This window comes from Polypterus senegalus, chromosome 10, assembly GCF_016835505.1.
Source record: "Polypterus senegalus isolate Bchr_013 chromosome 10, ASM1683550v1, whole genome shotgun sequence".
NCBI classification, from domain to species: Eukaryota; Metazoa; Chordata; class Cladistia; order Polypteriformes; family Polypteridae; genus Polypterus; species Polypterus senegalus.
The window spans coordinates 5,937,291-5,962,613 of record NC_053163.1 but is presented as its reverse complement, the minus strand read 5'-3'; the positions used below and the strand labels follow the sequence as shown (position 1 = coordinate 5,962,613).

General features: G+C 44.0%; 1 protein-coding gene across 5 annotated transcripts in view; it reads left to right on the top strand.

Moving 5' to 3' along the window:
• The window catches only part of LOC120536611 (glycine-rich cell wall structural protein-like), a 51,967-nt gene that overhangs the window by 20,152 nt on the left and 6,492 nt on the right, over positions 1 to 25,323 (top strand). Inside the window, exons 10-25 of one of the 5 annotated variants that reach the window (XM_039765018.1) lie at positions 3,762 to 3,806; positions 3,931 to 3,981; positions 4,073 to 4,123; positions 9,180 to 9,257; positions 9,340 to 9,366; positions 10,753 to 10,812; positions 10,932 to 10,976; positions 11,149 to 11,196; positions 11,296 to 11,355; positions 17,428 to 17,490; positions 18,494 to 18,574; positions 18,748 to 18,906; positions 19,018 to 19,095; positions 19,679 to 19,732; positions 21,649 to 21,720; positions 21,850 to 21,894. In XM_039765018.1, coding sequence (XP_039620952.1) covers positions 3,762 to 3,806; positions 3,931 to 3,981; positions 4,073 to 4,123; positions 9,180 to 9,257; positions 9,340 to 9,366; positions 10,753 to 10,812; positions 10,932 to 10,976; positions 11,149 to 11,196; positions 11,296 to 11,355; positions 17,428 to 17,490; positions 18,494 to 18,574; positions 18,748 to 18,906; positions 19,018 to 19,095; positions 19,679 to 19,732; positions 21,649 to 21,720; positions 21,850 to 21,894 — 1,017 coding nt within the window. Of the gene's footprint in view, positions 1 to 3,761; positions 3,807 to 3,930; positions 3,982 to 4,072; positions 4,124 to 9,176; positions 9,258 to 9,339; positions 9,367 to 10,752; positions 10,813 to 10,931; positions 10,977 to 11,148; positions 11,197 to 11,295; positions 11,356 to 17,427; positions 17,491 to 18,493; positions 18,575 to 18,747; positions 18,907 to 19,017; positions 19,096 to 19,678; positions 19,733 to 21,648; positions 21,721 to 21,849; positions 21,895 to 25,323 lie in introns of all 5 variants that reach the window. The other 4 variants (XM_039765017.1, XM_039765016.1, XM_039765019.1 and 1 more) reach the window with 4 other exon arrangements.

Here is a 25,323-nt window from a genome sequence, read left to right as displayed (position 1 = left end):
TCAAAACTCAAACTTGATGTATCCTAAGTGGATAGAATTGGTCTAAATGGTTTCTAATGTTCTGCAGATGTTTTCCAAATTTCTTCTAAATATAAATCATAAAATGACAGATCCTTTGCCGTGACCACCCTAAATTGATCCTGGTGCACAGAAGACGTCTCCCGTGCTTTCATATTTAAAACTCCTGCCGGTCCTGACAACAGACTCAGTGAGTCAGTGGAGCTTCTAACACAACAGCACCATGAAGACACTGGAGAAGGTTTCTAAAATTCAACAGCCTGGGAGAGGGAGCAGAACATGCACATGGCATTGAGATTCAGTCACCAATGTGTATGGAGAAGGCTGCCCTCCACAACCGATGTCCACAGTGAGAACGGCATCAGCCTGAGGTGCCGGCTAAGAGGCGAGAAGCAACTCTGAAGTGACTGTTGATTTCCATGGACCAGAAGGTTGAGGTTGTGATTGTCAAAGTCTGGCTTAGTGGAAAACAGTAACACGAAGGCCCCAGTGCTCAAAAAAGCAACAGAGAATGCAATTAACTGAAGGCATGTTGGTTATGTGGACAACAATTTTGGATGATTTGCTATGGCAACCCCTAACGGGAGCAACCAAAAGAAGAAGAAGAAGAAGAAGAAGAAGGAGAAGATGTAGGTTCAGCTGCCCCTTTTGGTTGCTAACACTTAAAAATGGGACAAGTCAGTCATCATCCAAACCGCTATATCCTAACACAGGGTCACGGGGGTCTGCTGGAGCCAATCGCAGCCAGCACAGGGCGCAAGTAAGGAAACAAACTCCAGGCAGGGCGTCAGCTCACACAGTTTTTGAATAAGTCTGAAAAGAAATTAAAAAAATAACAGCGTCGTCTAGCCAGGAATCTCTTCAGGTTTAGGTTTAGGTTTATTTGTCATATATAGGTTAACACAGGGTCAACATACAATGAAATGTGTATGACGAGAGAAACAAGTCACTCAGCCTAGAATCCAATAAAGCTGAAAAATAATTCAAAAAAATAATTAAGGACCATTGCAAGAACGTTTTCAGTTTGATTTCGGTTATCAATTTGGACTTTTGGCTTTATGGTTTTGTGCTTTTCTGGTATTATTCTTGGCCTTTCTCCACTCTGTTTCTTAGCTCATCTCCTGGTCTCAATGTGTGTATTTTAGTCGGCCAATTCCATTTTTTTAATCCTGACAGCAGGAACTCCTAAATCACCACAGCACCTGAGGGCATTCATCTCACTAGTGGCCCCCTGCCCGAGTACAGAAGGATCATCAAGGATGAGCTGTTATGACAGATGAACCTTCTACAAGTTAAAACATTTTTTTCTTTTGGCTCAAATATTACATTGGATTTGGTTGCTCGGCAGTCAGTGATGTTTGGTTTTGACCTCAGCCTGTTCTAAGATGATAATTCTTCTTAGTCCATCTCCTAAATTAAATTAAATAAAAATATTCTTTACCATTACAAGAAATATTGGTCAGATTTGGTGATGGAGTGTCCTGGTGCCTATGGACCCATTTGTGATGTGTGGGTTTCTGCTTCTTCCCTGTCAGGTGTGGCAAATGTATCTTTTTATACAGACTCCTGTCCACCTCAGGACCAGTCTGAGGCTAAAAAAGGGATTGTGGTTTGAAAGAAAAACGAGTTGACGTATTTAGGATCTCCTCAATGGTGGAGAAATCCATTTCCTTTTCTTAGTTTAAAGCTGACCTGTGCCTTGCAGGTTGCTCCCCTTATCCTCCTCAGTATGTGTTGTGTCCCCTACTAGTGGTCCTCTCACCCTTACTTGTCCAGTTTAAGAGTTAATTAGAACACTCTGGACGACAACAGGCCATTCAGCCCAACAAAGCTCACCAGTCCTGTCCACTTGTTTCCTCCAAGAAAACATCAAGTCGAGTTTTGAAAGTCCCTAAAGTCTTACTGTCCACCACACTACTTGGTAGCTTATTCAAGTGTCTATCGCTCTTTGTGTAAAGAAAAAGTTCCTAATGTTTGTGTGAAATTTACCCTTAACAAGTTTACAACTGTGTCCCCGTGTTCTCGATGAACTCATTTTAAAGTCACCGTCTCGATCCGCTGCACTAATTCCCTTCATAATTTTGCACACTTCAGTCAGGTCTCCTCTTCATCTCTGTGAAGGCTCAGCTCTTTTAATCTTTCCTCATAACTCATCCCCTGTAGCCCTGAATCAGCCTTGTTGCTCTTCTCTGGACCTTCTCTAGTGCTGTTATGTCTTTATGGAGACCCAAACTGCCCACTGTACTCCAGATGAGGCCTCACCCGTGTGTTATAAAGATTGAGCAGAACCTCCTGTGACTTGTACTCCACACGTCAAGGCGCTATATAATTCTGTTAGCCTTCTTAATGGCTTCTGTCTGGAAGTCGACAGCTTAGAGTCCACTATGACTCCTAAATCCTTCTCATAAGGTGGACTCTCGATTTTCAGACCTCCCATTGTGTATTTAAACCTCACATTTTTATTTCTTACTAATAATACTTGACATTTACTGACATTAAATTTCCTTTTGCTTAAACTGTAAAGGCTCAGCTCTTTTAATCTTTCCTCATAACTCATCCCCTGTAGCCCTGAATCAGCCGAGTTGCTCTTCTCTGGACCTTCTCTAGTGCTGTTATGTCCTTTTTGTACCCTGGAGACCAAAACTGCACACAGGACTCCAGATGAGGCCTCACCAGCGTGTTATAAAACTCAGTACTGCAAATAGTACGCCAGGTGAGGTCTAACCAGTGCTTTATAAAGTAGAACCTCCTGTGGCTTGTACTCCACACATCAAGGCGCTATATAACCTGACATTCTGTTAGCCTTCTTAATGGCTTCTGTGTGGAAGTTGATAGCTTAGAGTCCACTATGACTTCTAAATTCTTCTCATAAGGTGGACTCTTGATTTTCCGACAACCCATTGTGTATTCAAACCTCACATTTTTACTTCCTATGTGTAATACTTTACATTTACTGTCATTAAATTTCTTCTTCCACAAGTCTGCCCAAGCCAGTCTGCTGTCCAAGTCCTTCTGTGATGATATAACGGATTCCAAATTATCTGCTAATCCACCCATCTTGGTATCATCTGTAAACTTAACCATCTTGTTACTTATATTCCTATCTAAATCATTTATAGATATTAAAATCAGCAGCGGCCCTAACACTGTCCCCTGCTGGTCACCACTCTTAACAGCGGCCAGTTCTGATAAGGGTCCTCATCACTCTCTGCTTCCTGTGTCTGAGTCAATTCTGCACCCACACCCTGAACTGCCACTTCTTTTAGTTTGATGCCCACCCTGTCATGTGGCACCTTATCAAATGCTTTCTGAAAGTCCAGATTAATAATCTCATCTGCTCCACTCTGGTTGTTTCATATTTTGTTGCCTCCTCATTGAATCCCAACATGTTAGTAAAACACGACCTTCCTCTTCTGACCCCATGCTGACTGTCCTGTCTTTGCCAGGTGTTGCTCAATCTTCTCCTTAATAATTCCTTCCATTAATTTTCCTGTGGTTCCTGTTAAGCTTACTGGCCTATAGTTGCTTGGATCTGCCCGGTCACCCTTTTCATATAACGAGATGATATTTGCTATTTTCCAGTCCTTCGACTGTCTCACCAATTGACTTTGCCATAATCATTTTAATTGGTGACTGCCTGATGTACAGTAGGCATTTATTATAACCTTTATTTGCACCGACAGTTCTCTCTTTATGATTATCTCACCCACTGATCAATTACAATATTGCATTTGTTAAACTAGGTGCCGGAGTCACGCCAGGAGCTCTTGGAAAAGGACCTAAACCAGGTAATGGCCTCCCAGTGTGTGACACCGTCTACCCCACCAACTGGCCTGAACCAACACAGAACAGTAATATCCCCTCAGAATTGCAGTCTCATGCACATCTTTATTATCTTCTTTCACTTCTCAGGCTATGGCGCTGCCCTGGGATACCCGGCCGCTGGCATTCAACCAGGCTACGGTAAGCACAGTTTTTGGATGTCCTTAACACTTTCCTGAAGCTTACAGAGTTTTGCCGTCTGATTTTTTTTCTTTGTCTCTTACAACTGTAGGTGCTGGAGCAGGACTCCCAACAGGCTTAGGAGCAAAAGCAGGAAAACAAGGTAAACAGGGTGGTGGACTCCTTCCTGATATTTTGTAAGTGAAGCCTGAGAAGGCAAGCAGGAGATAGGGTTGTTGGCTTCTAGATCATTCATCCACGTGCGAGCACTGATCATTGATGATAGAATAGAGCCTGGCCCAATGCTAAACAAAATAAATATACAGGATAAGAGTTGTGATGTGCTGTCCTATGGAACACAACCCGGCCAATGCTTTTGCTCAGCTGCACCTTCTACATCCTTGGCAAACTACAGTCAAAGTAAAAACATGTGAATCCTTTGGAATGATCGGGTTTACTGGATGAATTGGTCATAAAAAGTGATGTGATCTTCATCAAAGTCCCAGGTCCTGACATACACGATGAGCTTAAGCCAATGACACACAAATTCTACTCTTTCAGGTCTTTATTTTACAAACGCGTTCACAGTGGTAGTGGAAAAAGTAAGTGAACCTTGGGATTTCATAACTGGTTGACCCTCCTTTGGCAGGTGTGCCCTGTAACTGCAGATCAGACCTGCACATCCTGCGGTGGGGGAATTTGAGCCCCTTCTTCCCTGAAGAACTGCCTTAACTCCTCCATATTCTTTGGTTGGCTTCTGTGTGTGGCTCCCTCTCTTCGAGTCATTCAATAGGATTGAGATCTGGGCACTGACTGGGCCGCTCCACAAGGCCAAGTTTGTTCTCCTGAAGCAATTGTGCTCTCGATTTGCTGTGATGTTTGGCCTCGTTGTCCTGTTACATCACCCAGCCTCTACTGAGCTCAAGTTGACGGACAGACACCCTCACATCATCCAGGAGAATTTGGTGATAAACTTGTGAATTCATTTTCCTCTCAATGATGGCAATCTGTCCAGGCCCTGATGCAGCAAAGCAGGCCCAAATCCTGATGTTCTCTCCACCATACTTTACTGTAGGGATGATGTTTTCATGTTGATATGCGGTGCCCTTTTTACGGCAAATGAAGTTCTGCTTGTTCCTCCCAAATAGTTCAATTTTGGTTTCTTCACTCCACAAGACATTTTCCCAGTCCTGTTGTGGAGTGTCCAAGGGCTCGTTCAGTGAAGTTCTTTTTAGATAGCAGTGGCTTCCTGCCATGGACTCCTTTCTTGTTGAATGTTGTGCGTGTAGTTGACTCGTGAACAGAGATGTCAGCCAGTTCTGATGACTTCTTCAAGTCCTTTGCTGTTACTCTGGGGTTCTTCTTTACCTCACTGCTGACTTTGTGTTGTGCTCTTGGGGTCATCTTGGCAGGGCGCCCACTTCTAGGCCGAGTAGCCACAATACCAGCTGGTCTCCATTTATAGACAACGTGCCTAACAGTAGACTGATGAAGATCTCAGATCTTTGAGATGATTTTGTAACCCTTTCCAGCCTCATGTAGATGAACAATTCTCCATCGTAGCTCTTCAGACAGCTCTTTAATGCGAGGCGTGATTCCCATCAAAGCTCAGACTCAAACTTTATTGTGTTTATTATCAATCAGAGTCATTCTGGGCCGCCACACCTCTAAACTCGTCTCATTAAATGGACTCCCGGTGTGCGAAATTCTACTGCAATGAACTTTATGAAAATTCATTAGCTTAGCGTTCACTTTACTTTATCCACCCTTCAGTTTCACAGTTTGAATGATTTATTCAATACGGTCAACAATTCTCTGAAAATCTGTGTGTCTTTAGTCATAGGAGACGATGTTTGTTCATTATTGGGACTGACATGAAGAGACGACTAGGCGTTATATGGGAATTAGACAGAAATAGAGAGAATTCCTTGGGGTTCACATACTTTTTACTTTGACGGTATATCATTTATTTTTATAAGCAGCTATAACTTGCAGCCTTTTGCTTACTATAGACCAGTGTTTGTGGTGAAACGTTTACTGAAATAAAAATTTGCACTGCTTTTCCAAGGCCCCATTCACACTACTAAGCTTTCATTTAAAAACACAGCCATTAGTCTCCATTGTCACCTTTCAAATACACTTCTGAAAATCCTCCCCAGAGCCGTATACTGCAGAAAATGCAGCTTTAGCTATTCGCACCAGGATCTACTTGTACTTTATTTTATCCATCCATCCATCCATCCGTCCTCTTCCGCTTATCCGAGGAGGGTCATGGGGGCAGCAGCTTGAGCAGAGATGCCCAGACTTCCCTCCCTGGCCACTTCTTCTAGCTCTCCCGGGGAGACATAGTCCCTCCAGCGTGTCCTGGGTCTTCCCATGGGCCTCCTCCCCGTTAGACGTGCCCAGAACACCTCAACCAGGGAGGCATCCAGGAGGCATCCTGATCAGATGCCCGAGCCACCTCATCTGACTCCTCTCGATGCGGTGGAGCAGCGGCTCTACTCTGAGCTTCTCATCCTATCCTTAAGGGAAAGCCCAGACACCCTGCGGAGGAAACTCATTTCAGCCGCTTGTATTCGCGATCTCGTTCTTTCGGTCAACTTTATTGTAACCTTTCCCTAATTTGATTCTGCTCATTACAACATTTCGTTCCGTGTTTCATCATCCTTCACAGAAGAAAACCAAAGTCTGACACAGGGGACAAAGAAGAGCAACTTTCCATGGCACTCGCTTTACCTGTGGGCATCTGAATTGCGTTTTGTTCACTTTGAGTTCTGTATACTGGTGCAAAAGGCAAAGGATTTATCGATCGCTGCAGTTTTGCAATAAAGCTTGTGGCCGGTGGGGTTGGCATCTTTTTCAAGGATTGTCAGTTATCAGTGAAAGACTAGATGCCCGGTGTAGGCAGCCCACTATGTCATATACTGTATGTTTTTGGTCGTTTTAGTGTGGACAGAGATACTTTTGTAAATGATGTGAAAATGCTAGTGTGGACGGAGATCATTTTCATTTAAGAATCCCACTTTCAATTGAAAATGTAGTAGCATGGATGAAGCCTAAATTAAAATTCAGACTGTTTAGATTGAAAAGGTAGCTGACACCTCTGCTTATTCCATCGGTTACTTAAGGTAGTGTAGTGATCTCTGCTGTTTAAATTAAAAATCACATTACAGTGAACCCTCATTTATCACAGTTCATCTGTTCCAGACTCTACCGTGATAAATGAATTTTTGCGAAGTAGGATTCTTTATTTATAAATCGAATATTTTTGCAGTTAGAGTATAAAAAACCTGTTTACGACCTTCTAAATACGTTTTTTAACATTATTAGAGTCCTCTAGACATGAAATAACACCCTTTAGTCACCGTTACACTCGTATTACCCAATATATTAGACAAAATAAGAGAAAACAAGACATATTAGACGTTACAAATATATTATTACTAGGCGGACTCGCCTTTTAAGGCGACTGACTTTTATTCCTCAATTTTTGTGCGCTCCATGTGTACATCAGGCATGTAAGTGTAGAGAATGAGAACATCAAAGTGCCCATTCATAACATCTCCTGAAAACCTACGTTTTTTTTTATCCCCTCAAGTGCCTGTCCAAAGTCGTAAAACGTCAGCCCGAATCTGTACCGCTAAAGATGGAGTTTCATGCACTAAATAAGCTATAGATGAGAATAAGCAAGCACCATCTCCCCTGATATTTACTACGCGGTGAGACATTTGTACTCCATCAACATTAATTATTTCCAGAGACATCATTTTGTCTATTTTTCCAGCGCATCGCACACAAAAGCAAGGGGATAATGGGAACACCAGAACTTTGCTCACATCACGTCGCTTCGTACCTCAAGCCGCAAGTAGTAAGTCTGTAATAAGTGGAATACCGCTACGCTTTGCACTCACGTGATGGAAGGACAATCCCGAACGCTTTTATATAGTAGATTATTGTACTGTACATTTAATTGCACACAAACACACAGTTCTTACACACAACCACTAACCTCAGTAGGAGAGTCTTCAGGTGGTGCAGTATCTTCAGAGGTGCGTCGTTGTCTTCTTCCGCTGAAGGAGTACTAGGAGTAGGCAGTGGGTGTCTGGGTGCGCGGCTGAAGAACATCTTGATAGGCAGTTCCTGGCTGTCTTTTCATATGCGTGAGGAGGCTTTTGTAGGGTATTGCCATCTTTAATCATATCCAAGAGTTTCACCTTCTCCTGGATAGCAAGCATCTTCCTCCGGCGCTTAGTTTTATTGTCAGAAGGCTTAGAAAAAGCAGCACGTTTAGGAGCCATCGTAGGGCTTAGATAAAAGTTCTCAGAAAGCGCATGCGTAGTGACGTAAGCGTGTATGAAAAAAAATCGCGATAGAGTGAAGCCGCGAAAGTCGAAGCGTGATATAGCGAGGGATCACTGTATTTCTTTAACTCTTTGAGGGCTGAATATTTTTTTCCAAAAAAACATAGTTTCTGAAAAGCAATGCTTTCACACAGAAATCAACATAAAACGTCTGTTGCTGCATGCTGCGCCTGCCAGTTTGCCAAGAATGTGCGTCAGGCTTGCTGCCAGGCTGTCTTTGCGTGGCTGGTCACAGTCACAGTGCATTGCAATCTGATTTCTACCTCTTACCATTGTTAAGTGGCAGTCCTACCTGGTGAACATTGTCAGCACCACAATTAGCTGGGGACCTCACATTCGTTTTCGATCACTTGTATCAAAATCGGAGTCCGACAACTCATAGTCTAGTTCAGAGATAATAGACCAAACCTCGTCCACGGAATATTTTGCTTTATCCATTCGCTTTGATCTCTCACCATTATTTCAGTACAATTTTTGCCATTGTTTGCGCCTTACTACTCACTCGGAAATCTCGGTCAAACCAATGAGGCTAACTTTCCTTGTAGCACCGAGAGTCCAACTAAAACATAACAGTTGGTTTTATCACCGTTTACAGTTGATTGCCACTGTTAACTCCTCCTTTTGACAAAAGACGACATCAGCCCTGAAAGAGTTAAGTCAGAAACCGCACTGTTTTCAGATACAATCCCTTTAAAGGTTTGGTTCAATGGTACCTTATTCTAATTACCTGCACAATGGCATTTCTGCCAGCTACCTGTTTTGTTGCTTGCTATTTATTCAAGTAAGATAGATGCCCTCCTGGCACATCCCTAGCTGGGTATGTAAACTGGTTTTCTTTCCTTGTATTTTCCTCAGCAGGCTATGGGGCAGGTCTTGGGGCCGGTGGCTACCCAGGTTTGGGTCAGGGTGCAGGACTTGGTGCCGGCTATGGGGCAGGTGAGTGACGATTTATTGGCTCTCAATGCGGGTGACAAGCTTCTCCGACGTTTTTTTTACAGCAAATCTCATTATTTTGCAGGGCAAGCTGGCAAAGTCAAACCTGGAGGTAGGCACCTTTAGCTTTTTATTTAAGTGACACAATCTTACAGAAACGTTCCTGATGTTGCTCCCTAACCCCAGCTCTAATTTCCTCTCTTTCCTTAAGTATTGTCTACATACTCAAGGTGGTAGACGGGGCACAGGCTTGTAGGCCCTCCTTTGCATGCAGCTTTCCACTCGACTCTCTTTTTTTCCAACTTCTAAAATATCCTTAACTTTAATTAACATGAAATTCATGAGGCTGACCCTGTGATGTGAACAGTATGGAGGTGGTGGTCTTCAGCTTTGAATAATGGTGTCACACAGTTTTTTTGGGTAATGACCCCAGCTTGAGGGCTGACATTCAAGTCAACTTGGGGAGCGGGCACTGGTACAGCACGTTGCCACACCCACCACATGGCAAAACAACTCCGAATCCCGATTGGCAACCCCTCAGGCAGACATGCGGTCCAGTCCCACCCTCCGGTAATGACCCTCCATCTGCCGCAGCCAGGTGTTATGTAGGTGACCCCTTGGCCTGGTCCAGCCACTCGGGTCCCCAACAATGAGGATCTCATGAGCCGGATCACCCTCGGGGAAAATGCGCCACACGGCCGTAGTGCCGTAACTGACGCTCCCTCACAATGCAGGTCATGTGCCTCATTCGGGACTCCATGAGCAACACAAAGTCAAACCAATGGTACCCAAGGATTTTCCGGAGAGACACACATGAAGGAGTCTTCATCTCAGGTCACTGTGTAGCGTCCATGTCACACAACCATATAGCAAGACAGGAAGCATCAGGACTCAGATATCAGGACCACCACACACCCCTTTCCAGTGACCTCATGACCCCCCATGCTCTCCCAATCCATCTACTGACTTCACAGGAAGAGTCACCAGAGACATGAATGTCACTGCCAAGGTAAGTAAACCTCTCGACGAGGTCGACACTCTCTCAGCAGGCAGACACAATGCTGATGGCCGTGCCCAAGAGGTCATTAAAGGCCTGGCGCTTTGGTTTTAATCAGGACACTCGCAAGCCCAGACACTCAGACTCCTCACTCGGTCTCTCAAGCTCCCCGATCAGAGCCTCCATCGACTCCATGAAGATCACAGCATCGTCAGCAAAGTCAAGATCCGTGAATCTTTCTTCACCAACAGATGCCCCACAGCTGCTGGACCCTGACGTTGAATCTGTTCAAATTCACGACTGGTCTGTCTTGACTCCTGTAATCTAAAATCTAAAACTAATGACTGGTTACTCCTGATGGACTCTTCTGTTATATCCTGAAAATGTCAGCTTTAGCGGCTCAAGTTTGGCTGGACTGTTTTTTATCTCATAGTGGGTTGGGAGTCCAGCAACAAACATCACCCTGACCCCTAGAGTTGTTTTTGTGTCTCTCATTGACAGGTTATGGAGGTGTCCAAGGGGCCTACGGCGGTGCTGGTCTACCTAATGGTTACAGCGCAGGTACGTAAAGTGGTGACATGACAAATAGACATCAAAGCAACTCCAGATAGGAAATGTAGTAGCCATTTAGGAACCGTTTTAGATTCATCGTGTTTGTTTGTTTTTTTGTTTGCTCCCAGCAGGTCAGGCAGGAGTTCCACGGGCTGGTAAAGTCAAACCCTCCGGTAAGCTATTTGTCGTCCTCGTGCCCAGTCCATTAACATCCCACTCCCACCTACATATTTTACCACAACTGCTGCCTCGGTTTCTAAGTAGGGTTCAGTCATTGGTTGAGGAACATGATCTAAAGACTGATGAAGACTGATACTCATCTTCTGTCCTTGTTCTTATCTGTAGGGATCGGCAACGGATACGGAACTGGAGTTCAGTCATTGTATGGAAATGGTGAGGATTTTCAGTGACACACTCTTCGTCCAACAGTTCAGCCACATACCTGATTGTGTCCGTGGTCTTCACAAACGACAATCCCGTCTTCTCTTTTAGGTTATCCTAGTACCCTGGCTGAGGGAGCTGGCCTTGGTGCAAAGGCTGGCAAAGGAGCAGGTAATTTTCATGCATGATAAGGTGCTTCATCTGGTGGGCTCCTCACTTGGTGAGTCTGGAGGATGATCTGCATTACCACCGAGTACCCCGGAATGGCAAACTGTAATTACTGTACGATAAAACCAAGCGATTAACAATTAAATACAATCTGATATGTAACTACTGTACATTAAAACAAATACATGGAAAACTATCATATTGAAAAACAGTATAATATTCCAGTATGATACAAAACTTAGATTTAAGTTTAAAAAGTATCGCATACAGTATATACTGTACATTTTAATTAGATCAAATGATATCTTTCTCTATATAAAATCCAATGTCTGCCAGTCTGTCCGCTTTTCACAAGAGAACTACTTCACGGATTTAGATTGTTTTTTTTTTCTAGAATTTGCTAGAACATAACCGGTTGATTTTGCGACTTCTCTCATTGTGCTGAGTATCACAGTTAACTTGCAGTACCGATTTATTAGCACGAATCCGGGAGAAACTCATCAGGCTGTGGGGACCTCCTCACTCACTCATCAGCCTCAGTTTAGAGTCGGTCTACCTCTCGCTTAGCTAACGATACCTGTTTGTTCAACAGACATTATTATCTATAGATTGCTAGAACATTTCGGTTGATTTTGCGACTTCTCTCATTGCGCTGAGTATCACAGTTCACTTGTGGTGCCCATTTATTAGCACAAATCTGAGAGAGACTCATCGAACCGAGGGGAGGGGGCGGCGCCCTCATCACCCACACACCAGCCTCTGGGCGTATCTTAAATCCGCTTAGCTAGCGAACGAGAGAACTACTTCACGGATTTAGATTGGTTTTTTTTCTAGAATTTGCTAGAACATTCTGGTTGATTTTGCGACTTCTCTCATTGCGCTAAGTATCAGAGTTCACTTGCGGTGCTGATTTATTAGCACCAATCTGGGAGACAGGAAACGGGCTGAGGGGAGGGTGGCCCTCCTCACTCACACGCCAGCCTCTGGACGTATCGTACATCCGCTTAGCTAGCGAACGAGAGAACTACTTCACGGATTTAGATTGTTTTTTTTTCTAGAATTTGCTAGAACATAACCGGTTGATTTTGCGACTTCTCTCATTGCGCTAAGTATCAGAGTTCACTTGCGGTACCGATTTATTAGCACAAATCTGAGAGAGACTCCTCGAACTGAGGGGAGGGGGCAGCGCCTTCATCACCCACACACCAGCCTCTGGGCGTATCTTATATCCGCTTAGCTAACGAACGAGAGAACTACTTCACGGATTTAGATCCATTTTTTTTGCTCGAACATTTTGCGACTTCTCTCATTTCGTTAAGTATCAGAGTTCGCTTGTGGTACCGATTTATTTGCGCAAATCCGAGAGACATGAAGCGGGCCAATGGGGAGGGGGGTGGATCCCTCCCCACTCTCACATCAGCCTCAGGGAGATCTCGATAAAATTTATCTCGAGGAAACAATTCAAAAAATAAAAGATATTGCAAGTCCTCTATCAGCTTCTGTAGATTACTATATCACAATAACAAATATTATACATCTTCTGTCATGGAAGATTATTGAACAATCAGTCATAATGGCAAATACCATCTTTGCACCTTGAACACACTGGGCACCTTCGTGGGCATTCTGGGGTTGGCCTTCAGTGTTTGGTGTTTGTTCTGATGTGTCTAATCTTCTTGTTTCCACTGTCCCGCTCTCTAACACTCCTCGTCTTCCTCACATGTTTCTTTGCTCTATCCTTCTGCTTTCCAGCAGAGGCTACTGACTTTTTCCCTTTCCTAAATCTTCTGACGCTGTGTCTCTTCTCTCTATCTGATAAACTTCCTTTTTTCATTTTTAATTCATTTTAGTTTCAATGTGCCTTTATGTGTAAGGAGACAGTGGGATGAAATGACACCTTTTATTGGCTCACTAAATCGATCACAAATGCAAGCTTTCGAGACAGCTAAGGCCCCTTCATCAGGCGAGGCGTAACAAAACAGGCCTTAGCTGCTTCGAAAGCTTGCATTTGTAATTGATGTGGAAGTGATAACTTGTGAAGTGGTAATGGCATTTTACCTGTAAAGTTCTTAGTGAAGAGTGCGAGACAAAAACACACTGGAGTGAATTAATCTGAAACCTTTAAGGAACTCCTGGCAGTGACGATCAAAGGCCCATCTGGTCCCTACATTGGCCATTTTGTCCGACTTGATATGTTTATCTGCGCATGGATGCCTGTTAAGAAATCAGACGATTATATCTTAGTACACACGCCTCCCTTACAGGTTCACCTCCCAGCACCCTCACTGACTGCATCACCGATCTTAGGCTATGGATAAAAAAATCACTTTCTCAAACTTAATGGCAATAAACCTGAGGTGTTACTGGTCGGCCCAAAATCCCAACTTTCTAAGGCATCCAACTTCTCTGTTTCTGTTGATGTCAAACCTACGCCTGTTGTCAGACATCTTGGTGTTTTGTTTCATTCATCACTTAACGTTGAGCTGCACATCAGGTCTCTTTCCAATATTTCATTCTATAATCTCTGCCACATTGCCCGCCTCTGTCCATTACTGTCCTTTAATGATACTCAAATTCTGGTTCATTGTTTGATAACGTCTCGTATTGATTCCTGTAATTCCCTCTTCATCGGCCTCCCCGCAAAATCTACACAGAAGCTCCAGTACATTCAGAACTCCACAGCCACACAAAGCGTCCCCTGTTCTCTCCCAGCTTCACTGGTTGCCGGCTCCATCAAGGATTAAATTCAAGATTCTGCTTCTCGCCTTCAAAGCCCTACATAACCTTTGGCCCCCTCTACCTCACTCAGCTCCTTACACTCCTTGTCGCTCTCTCAGGTCCTCGAGAAGTCCTCGCCTTGCTGTCCCACACACCAGACTCTCAGGTCCTTCAGTGTTATCGCCCCTCAACTCTGCTACTCTCTTCCTCAGTCTCTCTACAAGTTTGCTCCTCTTTCTGCAGTTTTAAATCTCAACTGAAAACTTTCCTCTTCAACGAACTTTTGTCATCTGTGTAATTTTTTTTTTTTAAACTCTGTATGTTTGGGTTTGTGAAAGGCGCTCAATAAATGTAACTTATTATTATTTGCTGTAGTCCTGACTTGACTAAAGTTACATTTAGTTGCTGTAACCTACCCTGGAACTTGAAACATGTGAACACACGATCGGTCCGTCTCTAGTGGGTCATTTAGCCAAACATACAAAAAAAAAAATTATTATGCTGAGCACCCCAACCACCCGCTCACTTACAGTGGGTACGGAAAGTATTGAGACCCCCTTCAATTTTTCACTCTTTGTTATATTGCAGCCATTTGCTAAAATCATTTTTATTAATTTTTTTCCTCATTAATGTACACACAGCACCCCATATTGACAGACAAAAAAAGAATTTTTGAAATTGTTACAAACACTGAAATCTCACCTGGTCCTAAGTATTCAGACCCTTTGCTGTGACACTCGTATATTTAACTCCGGTGCTTTCCATTTCCTCTGATCATCCTTGAGGTCACCTTCATTCGAGTCCAGCTGTGTTTGATTCTACTGACTGGACTTGATTAGGAAAGCCACACACCTGTCTGTCTATAGACCTTACAGCTCACAATGCAGTCAGAGCAAATGAGAATCATGAGGTCAAAGGAACTGCCTGAAGAGCTCAGAGACAGAATTGTGGCAAGGCACAGATCTGGCCAAGGTTACAAAAAATTTCTGCTGCACTTAAGGTTCCCAAGAGCACAGTGGCCTCCATAATCCTTAAATGGAAGACGTTTGGGACGACCAGAACCCTTCCTAGAGCTGGCCGTCCGGCCAAGCTGAGCTACCGGGGGAGAAGAGCCTTGGTGAGAGAGGTAAAGAAGAACCCAAAGATCACTTTGGCTGAGCTCCAGAGATGCAGTCAGGAGATGGGAGAAAGTTGTAGAAAGTCAACCATCACTGCAGCCCTCCACCAGTCAGGGCTTTATGGCAGAGTGGCCTGTCGGAAGCCTCTCCTCAGTGCAAGACACATGACAGCCCGCATGGAGTTTGCTAAAAGACACCTGAAGGACTCTGAGATGGTGAGAAATAAGACTCTCTGGTCTGATGAGACCAAGATCGAACTTTTTGGCCTTAATTCTAAGCGGTATGTGTGGAGACAACCAGGCACTGCTCATCACTTGTCCAATACAGTCCCCACAGTGAAGCATGGCGGTGGCAGCATCATGCTGTGGGGTGGTTTTTCAGCTGCAGGGACAGGACGACTGGTTGCAATCGAGGGAAAGATGAATGCGGCCAAGTACAGGGATATCCTGGACAAAAACCTTCTCCAGAGTGCTAAGGACCTCAGACTGGGCAGAAGGTTTACCTTCCAACAAGACAATGACCCTAAGCACACAGCTAAAATAACGAAGGAGTGGCTTCACAACAACTCTGTGACTGTTCTTGAATGGCCCAGCCAGAGCCCTGACTTAAACCCAATTGAGCATCTCTGAGAGACCTAAAATGGCTGTCCACCAACGTTTACCATCCAACCTGACAGAACTGGGGAGGATCTGCAAGGAGGAATGGAAGAGGATCCCCAAATCCAGGTGTGAAAAACTTGTTGCATCTTTCCCAAGAAGACTCATGGCTGTATTAGCTCAAAAGGGGCTTCTACTAAATACTGAGCAAAGGGTCTGAATACTTAGGACCATGTGATATTTCAGTTTTTCTTTTTTAATAAATCTGCAACAATTTCAAAAATTATTTTTTTTTGTCTGTCAATATGGGGTGCTGTGTGTACATTAATGAGTAAAAAAAATTAATAAAAATGATTTTAGCATGGGTTGGCACCCTGCCCAGGATTGGTTCCTGCCCTGTGCCCTGTGTTGGCTGGGATTGGCTCCAGCAGACCCCCGTGACCCTGTGTTCGGATTCAGCGGGTTAAAAAATGGATGGATGGATGGATTTTAGCAAATGGCTGCAATATAACAAAGAGTGAAAAATTGAAGGGGGTCTCAATACTTTCCGTACCCACTGTGTACTGTCGACAACCCTTCTAGAATTTCTGAGCGTCTGCTTGCCATTTCGGTCTGAAACAGTACACTGAAAAAAGTATAACCTCCATTCAATTTAAAATAATTAAGGTAATGATTCACACTTAATATTTTCAATCTAAACCAATAGAATTCTTTTTATCTTATTGAACTCATGATTTTTAAGTTGAGGCAAATCATTTCGAGTGATTGGGTGCAATTCACTTGTTTTATACTGAATTGAATCTATTTTTTAAGTTGTTACAATTTAAAATGGCTTATTGGTCATAACCTGTTTTTATGCTATTAGAAGTATTATGAACAGAACACATTCCAGTGCTGTACTTTTTACATTTATTTAAAAATCTAGAAAAAGAATGTTTTATTACGAGTTCTTATACTAAAAATGAACAGTTGAGAAACTTACCAGACGTCCTCAGTTATAAACATCTGCTGCTGAAGATGACCAGACCTGCATAGCCACGTCCACTCCACTCGGGAAAGTCTTCTTCATTTTTGGCAGTTGGAAAGTCAGCACGCTGGAAAGTTCAACTGGAAGAAAATACACACGGCCCTCAAACACGGCACACGAACAACCGAAAATATTACGTTAACTGAAATAGGATTTTTGACGTTTATTCCCTCCACCATGACTTACTTTGGTACAAACATTTTTTTTTACTTTGCTTGAGATCTGAATCCAAATATTTCAAGCTACAACACTAAATGACTAATCTTAAGTCGCTTGAAAGAGAACATTTACGTTGAATGAACATCAATGTTATACTTTTTTCAGTGAGTACTTGACATGAAATCGAAATGCTGTGCCATTCACTTCAAAGATACTATTTAATATATCAAGTTAAAGACTCCTGGTATGTGGTCTGTAGGCTCTCCACCAATGACTAAAGTTCTGCTCTACAAATTCACTAACAAATGCATTTAAAAATTCAATGTCAAATTGTGCAAATGGCTCGAGTCCATTGAGTCCAGAGACCCAAGGAGTGCTTTACTTGTCTGAGGTCCTAAGGGCTTTTGAATGCCCGCATTGACTACTGCTAATGGCCTGTCCTTCTTGAATCTGGCAGGTGGAGTGTATGGGAATGGAGGAGGAGCTGCCCTTGGTGCTGAAGCAGCCGCTGCCAAGTATGGTAAGGTGGATTCTTATGTGGGTACAGAAATCAGTCTACACGGCATATTTAAGGTCTGCCCATCTGTCGCACAATTATTTGTAAACTACTAGAGCTAGGGTGTTGATTTTGGTCTTCCTCAAACGCTTACAACCAGATACATACTGGTATTACAAAAAAATTCAGGTATGGGTAATATAGGAAACTTACCTGCGCTGATGGTTTGCTACGGCAAACAAAGAGACATGGCCTAAAGGAAAAGAAGACCAGTGAAATCAGCTGAGTGTCAAGCAAATCGCAGAGACCGATGACATGACAAAGAACACTGAGCGTCAAGTGCAAGAACTACCAACTCGTCGACATGCATACGACCAAGGATTTATGTGATTCTTACAACAAACTTATCAAGAAAGCGACATGGCCGAATGGAAAAGAAGAGTAGCGACATCTGCTTAGCATGAAGCAAACTGATAGGAAGAAGAGGACTGACAGCTGAGGCGTCCATTGAGAATCGGGCACATGTGGCACAGCAACTGTCTGATACTCACAAACTACTGGGGCCAGAACATTGATCTTAGTCTTAATGCAAATCCAACGATGTGATAAGTTCTAGAAGGTCAAAAAATCTGGGGTTGCGTCAACCTTGGGAAAGTAAAGCGATCGACAGAGCGACAGGGCAGAATGAAAAGCATCACCAGCTGCTACGTGTCCTACTGGTGGGCAGAAAAGTTTATTGTAATCAAATCTCAATCCTTGCCAGCCCATCTATATAGAATTCCTCAGGACATGCTACATACATCTTCTACACTGCGTCCTATCAAATTAGAAAACCTCCTCTTCCTCTATAGGAGTTACCTTTACTTGAGGACCAGAGGGCCGCACGTTTCCCAGTACGTTTATAATGTCGTCACTGTCACATGGGCAGAAACAGAATGGATTGCTTACGTAATTTGGACGACCAATATCATAAGAGGGGTATGCAGTTTTCTTTCTTTGCCACTGTAAAGGAATGTTTGTCTTCCAGGTGGATCAGATGTCTATGGAGGCCAGCCATTGGTTCCCGCTGCCTTGGGTCTTGGTGCTGATGGCAAAGCTGGTAAATATGGTAAGTGGACCACATCAAGACGCTCAGCTGCTCGGGGTGTCAGCCATTTTGCAAACCGCTGAACATAGCAGACAGGCTCTCTCGCTGCACACCTGACCTGCTTTTTCTTTGCACCCACTGTATATGATGGACCCTCCCTGTCATATCAAGCCAATTCAATTTGTCTCCACTAGATGGAGCTGGGCAGTTGCCTTATGGTGGTCTGCCTCTCTTGTCTGCCAACCTGAAAGAAGATGAAAACAAAGGAAAGTATGGTGCTGGCCAGCTGCCCTATGGTGGCCAGCCTGTGGTGCCCGCTGGTCTTGGAGCCGAGGCCAGCCTGGGACCCTATGGTGAGTGAATGTAAACTGTATTCAGTGGGATAGGTGGGAATACCCGTAGTGACCGCTCTGGGGAAGATGACGGCTCATCCCAGTCTGAGTCTTAGTCTCTTGTAACTGCAGGTGCAGCCCAGCCTCCTTTTGACACACAGCCGTTTCTCCCTGGCGGCTTGGGGACAGAGCCTTCAGCTGCAAAATATGGTGAGCGGGCATGTGTCTGAGCTTTGTGGACACCTAAGGAAAGACTTCTGTCCCCCCTCTGTGTTTTCCAATGTCTCCGTCTACAAAGGTGCTTCCTGTTGTGCGAGCCACCCTGTGTTACTCTCCTCCTAACATGTACAGTATATGTGACAGCTGTCAATGAATTGATCACGACCTGAACAGACCCCCCGTGTTTTAGTGTCAGCTTGCCGTGTAACGCACTGTAGCCTCCCAGCAGAACTGGGTGGAAGGCAACAAGCAGCAGTACAGACAGTGTGCTCGTCCATCACAGGGGTCCGCTCACACAAAGGCACAGCTAATTTGCAATCACCAATTAACTTAACACATGCGAAAAAACCCACACAGATGGGCAAACTCCACATGGTCATCAAGCAAGCTTGGCATTCAAACTCAGGATGCAGGCTCTATTCGGTGGCAGTGTTTCTTCATTGCTTCGTGCAACACAGCACAGTGCTACCCCATTAACTTTCTAATATTAGGGTCTGCTGTCACCCCAGCCTACAAGCTTAGTGGAGTTCATTTCTCGGGTCTGAAGACCTCAATTTCTTCTTTTGTCTTACAGGTGGTGCTGGACAGCTTCCTTATGGAGCCCCTGTGATCCCATCAGGCCTTGATGGTATGAAGCCAAATCAAAATAAGGGAAAGGTCTAGGGCAGGGGTCTCCAACCTTTTTACCCGCTGAGAGCTACTTTTACAAAATGAAAAAGGCCGAGAGCTCCTCACTAACCCTAACCCTAACCCTAATCTTATTTCAACCCAAACAAACTGAATAAGCTTGTTTTGACTGAACATTTACAAAATGTTGGTGTCCACAACTCACATTTTGTATTAAAACATCACAAAAAAATATTGAGTTCACCTGCAAGTGCATTTTGTACGTCTGTATGCATTTTCTAGCGTATCTTACACTATTGGATTAAAACATGAATGCTGTCACAACAAAACAACACAATTCCAAATCCACAGATAGGACTTCTTCATTTGTCATTTTGTCACATGTCACCGTGTTACTTTATTCAGATGTCAAGTCGCATGTGTTGTTTAGTTAGTCAGATGAGTGGCACTGAGCTGTATGGTGGAGTGGAGCCACTCAGGGTCACTCTTATGGAGTCATTTCAATGTTCGTCTGTATGTCTTGTTCTGAATTTTGACTTCATGACATTCACGTCAGACTCGGAAGTATGGAGACCCAAACAAAGCAGACATTTTCAGAGCTGCTTGGTGAAGATTCTTATCGTTATCAGGCTCTACTAAGCTCCAGAAATGCTGTTGAGACTTTAACTACACATTATTTTGAAGGTTTACTAATATATAATATATCAAATCCAATGTCTGTCTGTCTGTCCGCTTTTCAACTACTTCATGGATTTAGATCGGGTTTTTTCTATAATTTGCTTGAACATTCCACTTGATTTTGTGACTTCTCTCACTTTGCTATCCATCGCAGTACCGATGTAGTTGCATGAATTCGAGATCCACGCAGCGGGCCGAAGTGGGGGGGCCTTCCTCACCCACTTGACAGCTTCGGGGCATCTTCCTTAACTCCGCTTAGCTAGCGAACGAGAGAACAATTGAACTCAACTTTGTTTGAAATTTAAAATAAAGTGTTACTTAGGTTGGGCGGCACGGTGGCGCAGTGGTAGCGCCGCTGCCTCGCAGTTAGGAGACCTGAGTGTTCGCTTCCCTGGTCCTCCCTGCGTGGAGTTTGCATGTTCTCCCCGTGTCTGCGTGGGTTTTCTCCAACAGTCTAAAGACGTGCAGGTTAGGTGCATTGGCGATCTCAAATTGTCCCTACTGTGTGTGCTTGGTGTGTGTGTGCCCTGCAGTGGGCTGGCGCCCTGCCCGGGGTTTGTTTCCTGCCTTGCACCCTGTGTTGGCTGCGATTGGCTCCAGCAGACCCCTGTGACCCTGTAGTTAGGATATAGTGGCTTGGATAATGGATGAATGTCACTTATGTCTTGATGAGTTTGAGTCCGGATATTCTCTTAAGTGTATGCCACATTGAAAAGAGAGATTGCAATTCTGATCGTGGGTCGTGATTTTGTGTTACAAGGATCGTGATATGATTTTTTGGAAACATCACCCACCCCTAATTTGACTTGACTCAAGTTTTCAAATTTATATGGGATTCATTAACCCTTTGGTGAGCTACTTTGAAAGGGGTCTAGGGGGTGTGTGGTCCTTGGTCACCCAAACCCTGAGTAGAAAAATCTGAGGATTGCTAGTAGAAGAAGGAACTAATCGTTAACTGAATTACAAGGTGTAGCAGAATCAGGAAAGGCCACCTTGAAGCGTTTGTGTAGAAGTTGGGGGGCTAGAGTTTATCAAATACTTCATACACAGTAAAGAAGGTCAGAGTTTATCCAATATTAATACATAGAAAGCGAGCGCACCGCTGCCTCAGACCGTCTGTCCTATACTTCTATCAGCGACCATTTTCTTGAAGTACATCCGTTTTTGAGCTAAGAGAACGTGTGAAGACACTCTGCACCTCGTTTTTCTTGATGTCTCACCCTTCCTTCTGCTCCACAGGTGCTGGCCAACTGCCTTATGCAGCACAAGCTGCTGGGCTGGGAGCCGATGGGAAGTCTGCTGGAAAGTATGGTGAGTATAAGCAGAGGGATCTGAAGGGTGACAGTGGATTGAACACTTAAACAGCAAAAACCTTTACAAGCTCTTTCTCCTTGCTTTACTAATCCACGTTATTCTCTCCCTCGTTTTGAAATACACCAGACAACGCCGGATTGGGATACATGAATGGTGGAGCACAGCCAGCAGGTAGGACGGAAGCAGTCAACCTATCTCATGGCGGCTTCTCGGCTGGCACTACAACCTTTGCTAAAACCCAGGCAGCGGGCATGAAAGAGAACGCTCTTGGTGGTGTTTTGTGCTTGATTTTTAGGTTCAGTGGAGCCCCCCCATGCAGTGAGGAAGGGGTGGGGATACTGTTGCTGGGCTCGCTCATTGTGGCTTGGCTTTGCTTTGCTGCTGTCGCTCCCCTAACCTTCTACTGCGCCACCTTTCGCCTTCCTTGCAGGTTCCACGGTGGCCAGTGAGCCGGAGATTCCTGCCGTAACCGTCAGCAACTTGCCGACCTCCGAGGCCAAATCACAGGCTCAAGCGCACACTGAACTGCCTGCGCAGCTTCTGCCGCCGTACAAACCGCAGGGTGGGGTGCTGAAAAAGCCGTGCAAGAAAGGTACAGCGGAGAGTGTGAGAACGAGCGAGAGTGAAAGAAAGAAAGAAAGAAAGAAAGAAAGAAAGAAAGAAAGAAAGAAAGAAAGAAAGAAAGAAAGAAAGAGAAAGATTTTTCCCTTATCTACAATATATTCTCATGCACTTTGTGTACAGAAAGGTGACCAGGGGATGTGCTCCAAGCAGAATCGGTATGGCACTCCTCAGTCCCTCAGGAAAAGCAAATGCCAGGATGCTGGAGGGGAGACTGTGTCTGACTGTTGTGCCCAAGGTACAGGAGGAACAATGTGGAATCCATCCTGGCAGTGGAACAGTAGTCCAGCTCTTCTGCCTGGCCCACTAGTCTACTCTACATGTGTTTTGTAGATCTGGATAAAGGGATATGACCGCACCTCTTGGTATGTGTGGTGGTAGGTGCCGTAAGAACACGGGGTATCAGGGCTGCCCTTACTTGCTGTTTGTTCCCCATGTGAATGCAGTGAGAGTTTTGTCCAAATACTTGCCGTTAAGTCGAATTGGTTCACTGTGGGTGTCTGACTCCATGAAAAGCTGTGTCTTGTCACAACTCCTGTTTGTGGTTTTCACAGACAGGCTATCAAGGTGCAGCTAAGGAGGTGAGGTTATCCATTTGGGGAGCCTAGGGTAGCAACATTACTTTATGCAGATGATGTTGTCCTCTTTGCCTCCCCTTCGGCACGCGTTCAAACGGTTTGCTATGGAATGTGAAGGTTCAGGGATAAGGATCAGCACCTCCAAGTATGAGGCCATGATTCTCTCTTGGAAAAGAGTTAATTGCTCTCTCCCGCTGAGGAGATAACAACTGACGTTAGTGGAGGAGTTCAGGTGTCTCAAGATCTTGGTCACAAATGATGGACGAAGGGAACGTCCGATCGACAAGCGGATTAGTGTGGCTGCAGCTGCTCTCTGGATGTTTTACTGGTTCGTGGTGGTGAAACAGGATCTGAGTCTAAAGACAAAACTCTCCTTTTATTGGTTGATCCACACCTGTATCCTCACCTATGGTCATGAGCTGTGAGTAATGACCTAAAGAATGAGATTGTGAGTGCAAGAGGCAAAAATGAGCTTTCTTCACAGGGCCGCTAGGCTGACACTCCATGATAGGGTGAGAAGCTCGGAGATTCAGGGGAGCCTTAGATTGGAGTCTCTGCTCCTCCAGATCAAGAGAAGTCAGTTGAGGAGGTCCGAGCAGGTGGAAGGATACACCCCGGGTGGCTCCTCTGGAGCTGATCCAGACTTGTCCAACTAGAGGGATTTTATATATATATATATAATATAGGGTGGTCCAGATCTAATTATGCAGTTTTTATAAAGCTATAACTTATTAAGTTTATTACATAGAAAAATCACCCGAAAAATACCAGACCATCGAGAAATGTGCGAACTGACGACATAAAGAATCGTCTTCACGCCGAACTGGAGTCGCCCCACCATAAATTAAAGTCATCCAGACGATCTGGATCTGCATAATTAGATCTGGACCACCCTGTATATATGTGTATACTGTATATATATATATATATATATATATATATATATATATGTATATATAGATAGATAGATAGATAGATAGATAGATAGATAGATAGGAAATGTGCTATATAATAGATAGATAGATAGGTAGATATATAGATATATATATAGATATATTTATATAGATATATATATATATTTTTATTTATACAGATATATATCTATATATTTATATAGATATATATATCCATCCATCCATTATCCAACCAACTATATCCTAATAACAGGGTCACAGGGTCAATCCCAGCCAACACAGGGCGCATGACAGGAAACAAACCCCGGGCAGGGCGCCAGCCCACCGCAGAGCACACACACACACACACACCAAGCACACACTAGAGACAATTTAGAATCGCCAATCCACCTAACCTGCATGTCTTTGGGGGAGAACATGCAAACTCCAACTCCATATATATATATATATATAAAAAAGACCTGGGAATTCCCCAGGAAGAGCTGAAATATGTAGCTGGGGATAGGGAAGTCCAAGTTGACTGCCTTGGCCTGCTGCCACCACAAAAAAACATTTTCAGAAGGTGCTATGAGAGAGACGACTATATTAGGCACTTTATAAAAAGATATTATATGGGCAAATGTCACCAGAATGCAGATCAGTTTAGTGTTTTAGGCTTCCTTATGTCAAATGCTAAAGAAGAGCTTTAATGATCCACTAGGAACTATGAAACTTAACTGATCAATTCTACAAAGTGCATTTGAAAAGATTATATGCTTAGATGAAATAACAAAATGAACATCCATTTCTTGGGTGAAACTTCAATACTTTTGGGTTCTCCATCACATAACATCAGTAATAGTCTGGACAAAAAAAACTTCAGATATATAAAGCTATGATCATTTTAAAATGTACTTTCCAATGCAACTAAAATAACGGTAAATCTACCATTAACATTATTTGTCTTCACCAAAATAGAACACATGCGTTTACACACACTTTAAAGTGAAAAGGTAAAACTGGCTAAATTTATATCCTTCTTCTTCTTCTTTCAGCTGCTCCCATTAGGGGTTTCCACAGCGGATCATCTTCTTCCATATCTTTCTGTCACACCCGTCACCTGCATGTCCTCTCTCACCACATCCATAAACCTTCTCTTAGGTCTTCCTCTTCTCCTCTTATCTGACAGCTCTATCCTTAGCACCCTTCTCCCAATATACCCCTCATCTCTCCTCTGCACATGTCCAAACCAACGCAATCTCGCCTCTCTGACTTTGTCTCCCAACTGTCCAACTTGAGCTGACCCTCATATGTCCTCATTTCTAATCCTATCCATTCTCGTCACACCCACTGCAAATCTCACCATCTTTAACTCTGCCACCTCCAGCTCTGTCTCCTGTGCCACCGTCTCCAGCCCATATAACATAACTGGTCTCACTACCGTCCTGTAGACCTTCCCTGTCACAAATCACTCCTGTCACTCTTCTCCACCCTTTCCACCCTGCCTG